Consider the following 16366-nt stretch of genomic DNA (forward strand, 5'->3'; position numbering starts at 1 on the left):
TCTCTGATTTTTGACCTAGGATAAATTCTAAGTCAAAGTTGTGAACTTTAAAAAGTTTTATATCAATCAAGCTTAAATATCCTCCAGAAGATCTGTGTTCCTTCTCCCACCAGTGGCGGACACTGTTTCCAGAACTGCTGTACTGTGCACACAGGTGACGGGACTCCTGCAGCACTGGGACCATTATTTCCGAGCTTCCAGCAGTACTAGGAATTACAGGTAAAATAACAAAGCATGCCTTCAACACAACTGATCAAACAAGTGTCTTTACTGCACTGTAATTTACATTTCTCTCTTTATTCATACTGCTAATCTTTCCCATGTATTTGTAGGTTATTTTTGCCTATCTTTTTGTGGTGACTTGACTGTGGATTATTTTTAATAAGAGAATTTGAATTGTTTACTGATTTTTAAGACTTTTAAGATTTAATGTGGATTTTAATCCTTATGTGTTACTTCTTTCCTAGTTTCTCAAATCCTTTCCTTTAGAGCTTTTTGTTAAAGAAAATTTCAAACATAAGAGGAGAAAGAACAGTAAAGTGAGGTGAACGAACACATTCTCCAGTTTCAACAACGATCAATCAGTTTACCTCCACACTGTTCTGCATTGTTTGCTTCACTGAGTTTTTTATTTTTGTCAAGTCTATTGCTTTTCTCAATTCTTCTTTTGCCTTTATGTTTACAAGGCCTAGTTAGTAATTTGTTCTCAGATAGTGATTTCTCTTCTTGGTATATTTTATAACTTCATGTTTTACATTAATTTTTTATTATACCTGAAATTAGATTATGTATTGATTAACGGTTAATTTGGTGCTGGGGATTGAACACAGGACCTCATGCATGTCTGGCAAGTGTTCTATCACTAAGCTATACCTTTAGCCCTCACCTGGAATTTATATTGATATATAGTGACAGGTTAGGACCTAATTTTTTTTTGTAAATAGGCACTTGTCCCAGCATCATTTATTTTCAGTAATAAAATATCATTTTATCATTTATTATCAGTAATTTTCTTTCTGATGCTATTTCAAACTAGTATACGAATATATATATATATATATTTTTTTTTTTTTTGATTTTTCTGAGGCTTCAAACTCACTATGTACACGAGACTGGCCTCAACTCATGATCCTCCCATCTCAACCTCCCAAGTGCTGGGATTACAGCTGTGCACCACCACACATTTGGCATTCATATCCGTTTATTAACTCTTAAATACAGAGGGGCAGCTTCTGGGTTTCTAAGTTGATTTGTTTATTCTTATGTGAGCATCACAATTGTAATTATCTTTCTATAAGACAGAGTTTAATAGTTTAATTTTCTTTGTTTTATATTTTCAGTTTTTTGACAGGGTCTTGCTATAGTTCAGGTTGGCCTGAAACTCATGATCCTCCTGCCTGAGCCTCCCAAGTGCTGGGATTATAGACATGTCCCACAATGGCCCATCTTAATAGCTAATTTTTTTTAAGTAATAAAATTAAAATCAGTTCTTGAACAACTAACCTGGCAGCACTTTTTAACAACATCTGGTCCAGGTACGGCATTAAGAAGAGCTATAATAAGGTAGCGATTTAGCAGCTTCTCTAGTCCTAGCTCTCGCAAGGTGTCATCTGGGAGGAGTCCATTCCAAAGAACAGTATTTCGGAAGAGCTAAAATAAAGTATCAAGTGATTATGGATGAAGAAATTGCAAAGAGGAATTTTAACAGTCTCTAACAACCATAAAAAGTAGGCCAAACTCTTCAATTCTAGCCCTATTGTTAAGTCAACTTTAGAAAACACTGCTGATTCTTTCTGACCTCCCAGTATTTGCTAATTTTCTAAGATAACCACCCAAATCTGGGGCCTTTCCAGATCAATCCTCTCCCTCCTCAATCCATTTGCTCTCAAGAATGGCCTGGGGTCATTTAGTGCAGATTCATAAAGGCCTGCTGTCATGGTTACCAATGTATGGCCTTACGAAGTCAGTCAGTGGTGACATATAATACAATAATAATCTGTATTAAGTACCATAATAAATTCTGTAAAATAAATACTGTTTCTTTTTCTTTCCTAAGCCCAGGTCTGTCTGTGAATTTTAGGGCATTTTCCACTTCCTTTCCAGTACTTATTACTACTCTGAGAGCTGAATGACATGCAGTTTTACTAACACATCATACTTTTTATGTAATTGCTGGTGTTGCTCCCTCTCTTGGGAAATCTCTTCCCTGACTCAGTCAGGACAAGCATTCACTCTATCGCAACCACTCCTGCTGAGGTGATCTCTGTCCTTCCAATTGTTAAAGTCAATGGCTTGTTTTATTGTTTCTTAACTCTTTTTGGTGGCATTTAACACGTGCCAACCTTTTGTTTAGGTTCCTTAAGGCCACCCTGTTGTGGCTGTTCTATAGTTTCTCTTCCACTTTCCCTGTCCCCTCTTCTCTCAGTATTTCCCATGTTCTGCTTTGGCCTCTTATCATGCTTCAACCAATCTCCTCAGAACTTGTTATTCATGACCAAGGCTGTCGACTTCCAAATCCCCAGCTCAGCTCTATCTCCTGAAATTTGGGCTCATATATGTAGCTGCCTCCTATACCTCTTATCTCTATTTCTGTTCCATCTTCACAGCTGTGTTCAATACTACGTTCAGAACAGACCTTGTATTCCCTCCCAGGCCTTTTCTTTTTCCATCTCCTACAACATGCCCCCCAAAAATGTCATAAGCTTCCAGGTTGCCACAGTCAGGAACTTGGCTATGTATGATCCTGTGTTCCTCACATGTAATTAATTTTAGTCATGGAGTCCTTTCAGTGCTTCATCTTAAACATCTTTTGAACTCTTCTGCTCCTTAACCATCCCTACCACCACTCTCTTAGCAATGACTTCATTATTTTTTTGACCAAGAGTTGAAAAACTATGGCCTGGGGGTTAAATCCAGTCTGTTTTTATAAGGTCTATGAGACAATAGTAGTTTTCACATTTTTTTCCTTTTTTAAATTAGCATATAATAGATGTATACTGTGACATTTACATATACGCTTACTATATATCTTTGTCAGATTTATTCCCTTCATTGTTCTCCTTCCCTCCCCCTTTTCTTAGAACAATTCCAACAGTTTCCATTCTTCTATTTTCATATATGAGTACAAAATACATCTACCATATTCTCCCTCATTGCATTTTTAAAATGTCATGAAAAAACAAGAGGATATTTTTAACAGGTGCAAATTATATGACATTCATTCAAATTTTGGTGTCCATTTTAGCAAAGTTTTATTGAAACACAGCCACACTCATTTGTTTACATGTTGTCTATGACTGTTTTTGTACTACAGTGGCAAAGAGGAGTCATTCAACAATTACCATTTGGCTCACAAATCCTAAAATATTTAGTCTGGTCTGTATAGAATTCTACTGTTTTGTTTTATAGGAAACTTATTAAAAGTAAATCTACGTTTTTATTTCTACAGATTTTTTGCCCACCTTTAGAGCTGACCAGAACTGCCTTTCTTGGAACTTTGAATGTGATGATGTTTTGTCTTCTACAGCACTAATTTGAAACCAAAAAAGAGAAAGGAGAAAATGTAAAGGACATTACTTTTTTAGAACCACCATAGTTAATAAAACAGATTTTTTAAACAATCAAATTAAATCTAAATAGAATATTAACTGAGGAACAATAAATTACAAATGCACCCACACTGACCCAACAATCCCACCATTGAGAATGCCTCTTACAGATAAGCTTGCACATGCACAGACTGCCAGATTACTTACAAGTCATTGTTGGTAAGAGTTTACCACTCACATGCCTGTCAGTTACAGGACATCTATATGGTGACATGGTATGCAGCTTAAGAAAGAACAAAGGGAACCAGGACGACATGAAATGATTTCAAGTGTGTACTCAGTGAAAAAAGGTACAAAACTGGTTACAACTGACAACAGACTTCATTTGCTACAGAAAAGTAGGGGAAAATACAGTACATGTAAGTATCTACTTCAATGTGCATGAAAAAAATCTGGAAAGAAAAACAAAAATTGCTAACAGTGATTATTGTTGCATACATGTATGTTTGGGGAAAGGGCCAAATCTGAGTAGACAGAGGTTGGGGTGGGAGTGAGTAAAACTTTTCATTTTAAACATAAGTAAATAAATCACATTCACTTTTGAACCATTTTTGAATGTATTATGTATTTAAAACATTACAAAACAGATCTTACCAAGGAATAATTTTTATACATGGATTTTTCTTCTTTACTCAAAATAAGCCAGAAAGCTGAGCTTCCTTTTATCCCCTGCCCATAGGGCTCTTCTGTCCTGTGAGAAACCACCAGGCAGCTACAGTTCATAAATCATTACTGTAACTGAAGCCTTTTTAACAAATGTATCAAATACCACTTGTTTCATAAGATGACTAAAGAATTACAGTTGCGTTTCTGGTCCTTCAGTGATGTTCTAGGCTTATGTTATTCTTCCTCCGTACCAAGAATGATTCTGTTCTGACCATTTCTTCTTCCTACTAACTGACTGTGGAATAGTCACCAATTTTATCCTCATTTGACAGATGAGGACACTGATACATGGAAAAAACCCAAGGTCAAATATTTAGTAGTGGTGGATCCAAGTTCTAGAACCTATGCTCTTTACCACTCTTCCACCTCTCATGTTCCTAGGATATATTTAAAAAACCAAAACAGAAAAGATATCACACATGATGCCCAAGTGCCAAGCACCATGTATGGTAAATAACAGGTAACTGAGAAATATTTGTTGAAAAAGCAATTTACATATTAATAGATTATGTGTATGTATGTTTTGAAAGCAGTAATTTCTTTTGTATTGCATTCTTAAACAAACTCCTTTTATATGATGAGTTATTTCAAACAATCTAGAAAGAATAGCTCCTACCTTTTTGGATATAGAGGAATAAAAACATCATCTTCTATTGCCTTCTTGATTCTTGAAACAATGGATTTAAGTAAATCCTATTATCAAAAAATTTAAATAGCATCAACAGAACTTACAGTTGGGAATATATTTACCAAAAGGCACAATTTTAATCATCCATTAAAATAATATACAACTGGGTGTAAGAGAAACTTATCCATCCAGGTTGTTGCATATGGCTATAGTTGGATTATTTTTACTTCTGTACTGTATTTGCATAAATACCACACATGGGAAGCTTAGGTGATTTCTAGTTTGGGGTCTACTATAAATAACAGTGCTATAAAGGTTCTTACAGAAGTCTTTTAGTAAGTATGCATAATGAAATTGCTGGAATATGACCACGTGTTCAAGTTTACACAAAATGACAAATTACTTTCTAAAATAGTGGTATCCCATTTATACTTCTACCAGCTGTATGAGAAATCCTGTCTCCCTACAGCTTACAAAAATTTGTTCCTTTCAAATGTTTATAGTTCTGATGGATATGCACTCACACTGAATTATTTTAATCCTCACTTCCCTGTTCCTTCCCATATTCTTATTTGCCATGTGACAGGCCCTTTAGCAAAGTACCTTGTTAAACTGCTTGTCTAGGTTTCTGATTTTTTTGTATTAGGTTCTTTTTCTTATTAATTTGTAGAAGCCTATAACTAAGCTGTTACCCTATACTATTGAAATGTTTATTCATATACAATTCAAACAGTTGTATTTTTTCATATACTCTAAGTATGGGTACCTCATTGGTTTATCTCTGTATTTTGACATAGCAAATTCACTTTGGCTAAATTGTTTTGTTTGTATGTCAAAAATTAAAAATGACCAAAATGTTCAGAGATATTAAGGGCCTTATGTTATATCCATCTGTGGAATGTAAGAATTAGCTCCACCTTTTGAAGGCTGTCGTAAGTATGCAGTGAGATAATGCTAAGTGAAGAGAAGGACATGCACAAGTCCATTAGGGTTATAACTTTGAAAAAGAGGCTGGATGAAAACGTCCTACGAGGACACCAGTCCTTGACACCATTACTAGGATGAAAAGATCCATGGGAGTTTAAAACATTTTTCAAGTATTAGCAACATTTCTATAGTGGAATATTGTTCTTATTCTTTAAAAAATCCACATTTGAAAAATGAAAATGGCACACTACACAGCAGAATGACAGTGATTTTTAAGTCACTGACACTGTGTGTAGCACAAAATTAAGCTGTCACCCTACACCAAACTGATAATAAATGTACAATTCAAGGTAATGTATTTTTAATAAAAGGCATATTTAACTGAATGAAGTCTATTTCTCTTTCTACTTAGTAATCCCTGACATACTCCTCAAGTGGCCATTTATCAATGCATGTAACATCAAAACAAACTAAAACTCAATTTTATATTATTCTGTTTCTTAAACATTTTGAATTGTTTTATAAAAAAAAGATCATGATCTAGGCAATAGCTCTACAAAATAGTGTTTGACCTTATAGAAATTGTTTTACTTTATTTACTACATTTGTAAACTAGGGACTGAACCCAGGGCCTGCAATGCTAGGCATGTGCTCTTCCACAGTTACATCCCTAGTCCCCAGGTATTATTACCTGCTTGCTTTTACTAACTTCATTTTCACAAGTGGAATGCTCTTCAAGGACCACTCTGCAGTGTGTTATTAAACTTGTTGTCTGTGAGGTTGACAATGGATCCCAAATGAATTCAACAAAATCTGAAACAAACATGTCAGTGATACACAATTTATTTACTAGGTTGTTTTGTTTCTCATGTATAAATAATTGAAGTCTTTTGCATAGACCATTTCCCTTCTTATTCTAAAATCTATGGCCAATCATTACTATTAAATATTTGCATATACCCCCAATTTCCTTGTTCTCTTTTGGCTTTATTGAACAACCCTATTTAAAACCACCTTGTCATTGAGTCTGTGCATGCAAATATGCAGCTAAAATGTGGATTAAAAAAATCACATTAAATCAATCACCATAATAGTTAAGTAAGCCCTTAAGGCAGGGCAGCAATTATATTCTTTCCCTGGTCCATTCACGTTCCCTCTTATTTATGTAATTATCTCAAACCTTCTCCCTCCTCCTTGCTCTCATTCTCAGCTGATGGATTTTACTTTTCTAGATAACTATTTCTCCTCTCTCTCTCAGCTACTTACTTCTTAATTTGATGAAAGAAAAAAAATTTAAAAAAGCAAGCAGAAGAAAAGGTCCATAAGCTCCTACCACGGCCTCCACACACCTACCTGCACCTGTGCCAATAAGCACTACCTTGTCTGTCTCCTATTCCTATGGATGAAGCACCACACTCCCAGTTAACGTCAACCCTTGACTTGCGCAAGAGAATCCAATTCCTCTGTCTCACTTGAAGATCCTGTTCCTGGAATTCTGCCCTTTAACTTCAGTACTGTCATCCATGACTTCTACTCTTCTGTGTCAGCCATCAAACAATTATTTCTCTTCCATTAAAAACAATCTCTCTCTTAACCCCATTAACTCACTCCAGTACTGTACCATTCCTCTCCTTCCTTTAAGACAAAATTCCCCCAAATACTGTTTACCTCCAAATTTTCTTTTCCCATTTGTTCTTGGATTCCTTCATTAACACCTTACCATCCACCATTCTACTGACACTACTTACATCAAATCACATAGGACATTCACATAGACAATGCCAATGATTCTAATCCACACTGGCCAATTGTCAACAGTGGAGTAGTGCATCATTCTTTCTCCCTAGAAACACTTATTCTACTTGGCTTCCAAAGGACTACTCTCTTAGTTTCCTGCCTGCCCCTCTGGTCTTTTTTGACTACTTGTCACTTCTTTGACTTCTAAATGCGGACAGCCTCAGGACTCTGGGGTCAATTCCCTTCTCCTTCCTTCCTTACTATTGAAAGTCATTTTATGACTTTAAATGCCATCAATATGCTGATAAATTCCAAATTTAAAACTCTTGGTGGGTACACTCTTTTGAGCCTCATATATCAACAATCTACTTGACGTTTTCACTTAGATAACAGGTATCTGGAACTCGACATATCCCACTTATGCTCCCAATACATCTCCCCAGCTATACTTGCTCCTTTCAGTGTTTTCCACTTTGGGAAATGGCAACCCTGTCTTTCCAGTTGCTCAAGCCAAAAACCATGGTGAATCCCCTCTTTTTTTTTTGCCCCACAACCAATCCATTAACAAATTCTGTAAGTGTTACCTTTGAACTATATGAAGAATTCAACTATAGGAACCTGGTCTCTCTATTACTTTCTTATAAAGTTACTTATTTGCATTTCCTTCTGTTGCAAAACTTCTAAAAAATGTATTTGTAATTCTAACAGAAATTAATGATCTTATACTTTGTCAAAGAGCAACTTAATTTTAGCAAGATTATGAGGTACCTGTAAGTCGAGGAATAATTGTTTTGTTGATGACAGCAGACAAGATTTTTTCATCAGGACTACTATCCTTCTTTGTATCTTCCACACTGCTATCCATAAATTCTTCTATAGATGTGAACCACGGCATCTGTTTTAAGCCTATGGAATCCAACTTGTAAATGGAATTATGAAAGTTATAAATAAATTCTTAAAAAGTAGCATATTTTATAGCATATTTTTAAAAAGTTGCTAACTTTTTCAATAATCACTAGAATTTTTATAAGGATAAAGGAGAGTGACTCTGTATTTTTACACTATGTATGTATGCAGCACCAGACCAGCAAGGACAGATGACATGACTGAGATAGGGTGTCTAGGCAGTGTAACGAAAAAGTCATACTTTGTGCATTTATTTGTACAACAAATACTCAACACCTGCCTCCTGTGTGCCAGGGCTTTCAGAACCTACTGAATGGCAAATACACTGGATCAGAACAAAACATACTTTCGTTAAGCACTTGAAATAGCCATGAAATTTCTTTATAAAAATTCATCTATCTCAGCTGGGCACCAGTGGCTTACGTTTGTAATCTTAGCTATTCAGGAGGCACACATCAAGAGGATCATGGTTTGAAGCCAAACCGAGGCAGTTTGTGGGAGACCCTATCTTGAAAAACAGAATACAAAAAAAACAGGGCTGGTAGTGAAGTGGCTCAAGTGGCAGAGGGCCTACCTAGCAAGCCTAATGCCCTGAGTTCAAGTCCCACTACTGCCAAAAATTAAAACAAAATCACCTACCTCAAACAAAATTTATTTCTGGTCCTTTTGATTCTCATAAATATAAATGTATGATTCATCTGTGGTTTAGCTTGTTAGCAAATAGCAGTTGGCCAATTATTGCTTCTTGAGTGGATAAATGAAATGATCTGTGCTAGCCAAAGAAAGTATATCAACTAGGTTACTGCCCAACCAACTACTTAGTACTTTCTTAGAAGTAAGCTTGGTTGCTGTGCCGTGAAGACTGTATGGTTCTGAACCTAACGTAGAGCTAACAGGAATGCAGCACTAAAACAGAAAGAGTGGAAGTGTGTTCTCAGCAAAAAGAGAATGATATGGCCAAGGTTCCACCATTTACTTTATGAAATCTTTAACTTTAGCTCTAGTCTGTTTCCAGAACTTCATTTTCTCCTGTGTCTGCTAAGCAGGCATATCTACATGGATTTCTCCTTAGTTCGTTATCTATGAGGTAAAACTTCCTTCAAATCCTTTTCTCTTTTTCTGAAAAGCTCCCATTTCCACTAATGGAATGACTATTCTAATATTCTAGAATCCAAGCTTGGGACTCTCTTTTCATGTAGAGGGTTTGGGTTATACTCTACACTTTACTCTTTTTTTTTTTCCGGTAATGGGGCTTGAACTCAGGGCTTTCACCTTAAGCCACTCCACCAGCCCTATTTTTGTGAAGGATTTTTTGAGATAGGGTCTTGCAAACTATTTGCCTAGGCTGGCTTCAAACCATGATCCTCCTGATCTCTGCCTCCTGAGTAGTTAGGATTACAGCATGACTTTACTAATTCCTACTTCATGATACCTCTTGTAATCAAGAAGTAAATCCCTTTCCCAGTATCATCCTACATGACAAAACTGTCACCTTGAACTCTGTTCAAGCTACTTTGTTAATAGCTTTCTATATCTTTTCCCTTCAAGTTAGCCTACTATGAGGGTTTCCTATAACATTATTTTCAACATGTCACTTCTATACTTTCCAAAACAAGTTCTTGTCTCAGTTTAGGATCTGTGATCAGTGTAGTCTCTAGCTTCTGAACTAGTATTTCTCCCTTTATACCTTTATGAAATACTTTTTCTTTCTTCTCTCCTCTTGCTGAAGACTTAGACACCGTTCAAAGCCTTGTTTAAATTCCTCCTCCTTCTCCTCAATGTGCTTTCCTTCTTTCCTCCCTCCCTCTCCCATCCTTTTGTTTTTCTAGAGTTACTGAGGTTTGAACTCAGAATCCTGTGTTTGCTAGGCAGGCGCTTTTCTAACGAGCTTTTTCCAATATGTCATCTCCCTCTTCATAATCCTTAGAACAAAGCTTTTATGTCTAATTAGTAAAAACTAATACTACTATACACCTTTGGGGGTATTTCAAACAAAATAAAAGCAGCTTTAAAAATGTATTGGCTTTACTGATGTTTCATATTGCTCAGCCTTAGAAATGAAGTGGAAAACAAGAAAAGAAGAATGTACTTGCACTACACAAATTCCAAGCTACTGTTCCAAGGCTATACATTTTAGCTCTAATGTTAAAGATCAAATGTTTTACAGCTAACCTGAAAACAAGAAAATTTAAGAAACACATGTTAAGTATAAATACCTTAAGAGGATTCCAAGCAAGCAACTGAACTCTTATTAGTGGATTTAAAAGCTTTGGTATGCATAAACCAACAAAAGCTTCACAATAAGAATCGGGAAACTTTTCTCGCCATTGCTGAAATTTCAATAAAATATTCTGGATGTTACAAAAATCATCATGCACATCTTCAAAAACTTTCCTACAATCTTGTAAAATGTCACCTGCAAACAAAATAAGTCTCTTTATATTATGCATTTTAAGTTTGCTTCCTTAAAAATACAATCATGTATGACTATGTAACCAACTCAGCTAAAATTTTTCCTTTGATATTAATATATAATTTTAGTAATTATTGTAATAAAAATGATATCAACACTAATAAAGTCTACCATTTATTGAGCCCCTGCCTATATGCCAAAAATATTATAAATACATTATCTCATTTTATTACCATTAACTATCTCCTCTACATGGTAGGTCTAACCCAGTTATTTATAGACAACAAGCAAACAAATTTTAGGAGGGCAAGGAATTGGTCTATGATCACACAAAATAAAGCCTATCTTAAACCTTATCTATACAACTGTAAAGCCCAGGATCTTTCAACTATGCATGTAACACCAAAAATGGTTTCACTAAATTCAGATTCAGTTGCTTTAGATTTAAAAATGGTAACACAGGAAGTATGAAGTAATGAAAGAAAGCAAAAGGTTCATTTGTAACAGAAGAAAGGATAAAGGGAAAAAAATGATATAGATGCAAGAATATTCACAATACTCCATTACATTGCACTGTTTTAGAGGTAGCAAAAGTCTTAAGCTTAAAGTCAAAGGAGTTTTCCATTATTCTGGAATTTTCCCATATATTTAAATGCAATTACAGTAAAGCATTTCTCACTATTTTAAACTTCAAATTAAAATACATTAGAATCTGGGCAATTGACCTTGGCTTTTTTGGAAATCAGTCATCTCCAGAGAAGACAGCTCATCATCACTGGATGTCCCTTCTTCATGGTTATGATTCCCAGAGAGTGACCTTGCTTGTCTTCTTTGTGACCTTTATTTTGGAATAAATTGAAAATAAATGAAAAGCAAACAGTCTTGCTGAAAATAAATGCTTTAAAGCAAAAAGGAGAATTTATTATTTGTCATAAACGGCACAGAACCATCGTATCAGCACACAACTTGATGCTACTACTTTTGACACTTTCAGTTTTACTAGTTTGAGTTGTTAGTTCCCCCTTTTTCCTTATAAGACATTCCTAGCTAGAACATTCCCGTGGGTTTCTCAAGAGAGGGCAACAACATAATTAGGACTAACTTCTTGTTAAGAGTGATTCCCAGCCCGATAAATGTTACCTTTTTCATTCCCTTCAACTGATCCAGTGGAGGACTGGTTAACAAGACTTTGGCTTTATGTTATTCTCACAAATTAACACATCAGGTTAGAGTTTATTACATTTAAGTTGTGAAAAGTACTTGCTCAATGATGCTTTAAGTCTTCACTTTATTTAGGTACCTTCGAGATTCAATCTCTTCCAAAATTCTTTGAGTTTTTTCATCTACACCCAAGCTTCCATTTGTTGAGATCTCAGCTTTACCTGTTAATGAATAAAAATGACTTTGTACTGCAAATTCTCTAAAAAATAAAAAAGCGAAACTCTGAAACTAAAGGTAATACCATGGATATATACACATATGTGCAATATATCAACACACATAATATGCTTAAATTGCACATTTCGCTATGCAATGAAATATCAAGTTAATTCTCCATGACAATATTAACAGGCATCAAATTTGCTAGCCTAAAACATGTACCTTGGCTGGCAAAAGTAGTTTTGTACTTGAATCACAACAAAATTCAACCACCAAGTTTCTTTCCCTCATATTCTTGTTTAGCACTTTTTACCAGTTTTTTTTTTTTTTTTTTTTTGGTGGTACTGGGATTTGAACTCAGGGCACTTGCTAGGCAGGTCCTGTACCACTTAAGCCATTCCGTCAGCTCACCATAGTCAAATACTAGAAATACTTGCATTTCCAGAATCTTATTTACATTATTGCCCATTTCAGTATGTACCATTCATTGTTTTTGACTGACTCAATGTGGTGAACTTGAAAGTGACTTTACCTCTGCTTTTACTAGCTATTTAGCTATGGTCTTGTACCTTTTATCATACCTATCAGCACTTTAACTAAAGGAGGACATTGCTGAGATCACAAAAAAGAACTTAAAACATCCAAATCTTATGAGCTCTAACAGATGAATCTATACTGGAACTCACCAAAACCAGTCTGTGGAAAGGCCCTTAAGACATAAAGTTAGATCTTTCACTGAGTCTAATGATACATGGAAACTCATCTCAAAACATGCATTAACTGACCATATAAACATTTTGTCTCAAGTACGAAGCAATTTGAAGTTATAATATTTATTTTTTAGCCTTAGATTTATTTAAGATATTTTGTCACTCTACCTCTACCAGTTTTGGGTTTGGGAGGGACTGGGTGAAGGGTAAGTGTGAAAATACATAAAAGGCATTTTTTTATACAAGAATAAAAATATTTTTATTCTCCAGATGGTAATTTAGTTTAATGGAACAATAAATTGTATTGAACGTAAAAAACACTAACATGATAACTGCTGTAAATACGTTGATTCATGTTTTAAATCGTCTTGCCTGCGTTTCATAAAGGTCATAGCTTGTTTTAAAAGGAGTGCGTGCATGGATGATTCTATTTCCTGGATGGTGGAAATCTGAAATACATATATAAGTAACATTTTGCAGGTCATCAAAAATGAATTATGGAAGTATAAAAAAGTATCATTTATAAGCACATGTATATGCAATTCTTGCATAAACATTTCCAATACTAGCACATCTCAGTTATAAAACACCGTGAAGAGACTGACACTTTCAAACAACAGACAATCAACAGGGATGGGTATTAATATATGGATGATGAAAGCAAATGGGATGGAGTCAGGACATAAAAACCAGTGGGAGATACTAAGAAGGATTCTTCTTTTGACAGGAGAGTGGGAAGACACGAGGGGGCAGCTGTTCTTATAGTGAGGGGCTGACAGTGGTGGGGACATGAAGTGGTCTGGGATATAGCTCATGGTAGAAAGCCTGCCTAGCATGAGCAAGCCCCAGGGTTCAATCCCTAGCACTAGGGAAAAAAAATGTTGAATGGAAGAAACCTAAGCAGGGATAGGCAAGAAAGCTGCGGTGCAGAACCAGGGGACTGGGTGAAACTGGAAGTCCTATTTCTGGGGCAATAGTTGCTCCCACTCCAGTGATGCTTCACATCATTATCCACATACTATCTGAGTGAGCTGACTTTCAACAGTGGAGTTCTTTAGGGATGAATGAAGAAAAATATTACATTGTAGTAAATACCTTAGAAAGTAACTACCAAATGCTATTAGAAGGTAGCTTATTCTGAAAAACAACAGAAGACAAAGCATTCACTGTTTCTAACATTTTAATGATAAAAAGTAACAGGGAAAGTAGAGTATAATTTACTTTAAAAAAATCTTTTTAGCTGGACCTATCTTCCAAGCACTTGGGGAGGGAGGCTGTATAGGAAAAAGTCCAGGTGTGGTGATGTACCCCTATAATCCTAGCACTTGGGAGGCAGATATAGGATAATCACAAGTTTGAGGCCTGCGTGGGCTACAGAGACCTTGTCCCTCTCCCAAAAGTGTAGGAAAAATACTAGAGAAAAGTATTCAATTGTGAGATTTATATTTTTCTTTTTAAAACTGTGTAGTAAAAGGGTTTCTCCCCTAAAAGGAAAATGACATAAACATGTATGTGTACCTTTTCATTAAGACAGTCTATTAAATTCTCCACATAAGTTTTCATGCTCTTGTAGAATTTGTAACTTAGAGCGTGATTCGATGAACTCTCCAGGTTCTGGATTGTACTCTTTGAGCTCTCGATATCTTGCATGTACTTTTCATATTCTCTCTGGTGTGAGCGATGAGTATCCTGTAGTAATGTTAACCTAAATAAATAAAATAAAATTGCTTTATTTTTCACCCTTTTTCTCTTAAACTCACAGCCTACAAATGCTTTGAAGGACCTGAGGAGACCGACAGTCATGTAACCCTGGACTTATATAGTACACTTGCTAAGCAGCATCACGACTGGAGAGGTCTAGGAGGGGACGAGGGGACAAGCAAGAACAGACACTGTTTTTTAAAGGTGGGAGCTAAGTTTACATTAGAAGTGAATGAGTGGGTTTTAGTCTATGACTAATGATTGATAAATCGAATTCCAAGAACAATCAATGAATTTGCATTCAAAACACAGGAGTCCATGTGGCGCTATGGTTAGATCAATTTGTAGTCTTTCTTGGAACAGAAGTATCTGAATGAGCTGGCATTAACACCATTTAAACATGTCATAGGGCTGGGTGTAAGAGCACACCCTGATATCCTGCTATGCAGGAGGCAGAAATGGGAGGATAGCAGTTCATGCCCAGACCTTATCTCAGAAACAGGCTGAGCATAGTGGTGCATGCCTGCAATCTCAGCTATGTAGGAGGTAGAGCTGAGAGGATTGTGGTCCAAGGCTGACCTTGGGCACAAAAGCAAGACTATATCTGAAAAATAAACAAAGTAAAAAAAGTCATGTCCATGGGGACATGACTCAAGTGGTAGAGGATTTACCTAGCAAGCATGAGGCCGAGTTCAAACCACAGTACTGTAAAACAAAAACAAACAAGCAAAAAACCCCAAAACTTACAGTTCTGTGTAACTTTTCTGTTTTGTGACTCATAATCATTTCTGTTTTGTCATTAGAACTTTCTGTTTCTTGGGGTCTATTGTGTTTCCTCTTATTGCTGCTATCAGTTACAACAGCCCACTTTCTGTTAGAGCTTGTGAATATCACATGCATCAATTGATGGTGCACAAAAAAACTGTGAAGCACAAATCAATGACAGTATATTTTTTAAAATTCAACTACCTGTTATAGACACATGCCAGTGCTACAACAGTGAACGTATTTCTTTAACAGCATTTAGAACATGTATGTTTCCACGAATATTTCTCTGTGAAAGTTTTAGAATTAGTAGTTATCTAAAAAGGAAAATAAAAACCCAGTCTGTAAAATAAACTCATAATAATATTTTTAATCATCAACTCTCCTCCTGGTAGGCTGGTCTTCAAAGAAATTCTTGAGTACTTAATTAGGCTAAATGCCCCTTTCTATAGTTTCTAAAAATCTTCTCTTCCCTCGTGTAAAGAACAGTGAGGTAAAAAAAAAAAAGTGAAGATAGTAATGTACAGCAGGTATTATTAATAAAATATTTCAATTAAGTGGAATACTGGGCATAGCAGTAAGTTTGTAAGTATATAGTATGTACAAACGGTACATGTAGTATGATTCCTGTTCTGTACAAAAAAAATGGGCATTATGTAAACACATATGTACTTCTACAGATAAACACACAGATCACTTCTGGAAGAAGATGAACCAATGGTAGCAAGGGTTGATCTAGGGAAGCCAGAGAATGTATACACTTTTGTACTAGTTGATTCTTTTTAAACCATGCGAATGTATTTTCTTTTAAAAATAAAGAACTTAGTTAAAAAAACAGAATAAAGTTAAAAGAACAATTTATCTGGATTAAATGAAATGCTAATCTATAATCTAAACCAGTGATTTACTGTCTTTTTTTATTCTA

General features: G+C 35.5%; 1 protein-coding gene across 5 annotated transcripts in view; it reads right to left on the reverse strand.

Annotated features, from left to right (window-relative positions):
• Window positions 1-16366, reverse strand: part of Gcfc2 (GC-rich sequence DNA-binding factor 2) — a 42153-nt gene that overhangs the window by 5285 nt on the left and 20502 nt on the right. For 3 of the 5 annotated variants that reach the window (XR_012439769.1, XM_020178059.2, XM_074050074.1), the window contains exons 6-15: window positions 14494-14680; window positions 13301-13424; window positions 12186-12267; window positions 11611-11723; window positions 10689-10888; window positions 8335-8485; window positions 6521-6642; window positions 4891-4967; window positions 3462-3528; window positions 1504-1650 (exon numbers count right to left, since the gene is read on the reverse strand). Coding sequence is in view for 2 of the 5 variants with exons in the window: in XM_020178059.2 (XP_020033648.1) it covers window positions 1504-1650; window positions 3462-3528; window positions 4891-4967; window positions 6521-6642; window positions 8335-8485; window positions 10689-10888; window positions 11611-11723; window positions 12186-12267; window positions 13301-13424; window positions 14494-14680 (1270 nt within the window). In the remaining 3 variants the exon portion in view is untranslated. Of the gene's footprint in view, window positions 1-1503; window positions 1651-3461; window positions 3529-4202; window positions 4300-4890; window positions 4968-6520; window positions 6643-8334; window positions 8486-10688; window positions 10889-11610; window positions 11724-12185; window positions 12268-13300; window positions 13425-14493; window positions 14681-16366 lie in introns of all 5 variants that reach the window. The other 2 variants (XR_012439770.1, XR_012439771.1) reach the window with 1 other exon arrangement.

The sequence above is a fragment of the Castor canadensis genome, chromosome 12 (genome assembly GCF_047511655.1).
Source record: "Castor canadensis chromosome 12, mCasCan1.hap1v2, whole genome shotgun sequence".
In the NCBI taxonomy this organism is placed as follows: Eukaryota; Metazoa; Chordata; class Mammalia; order Rodentia; family Castoridae; genus Castor; species Castor canadensis.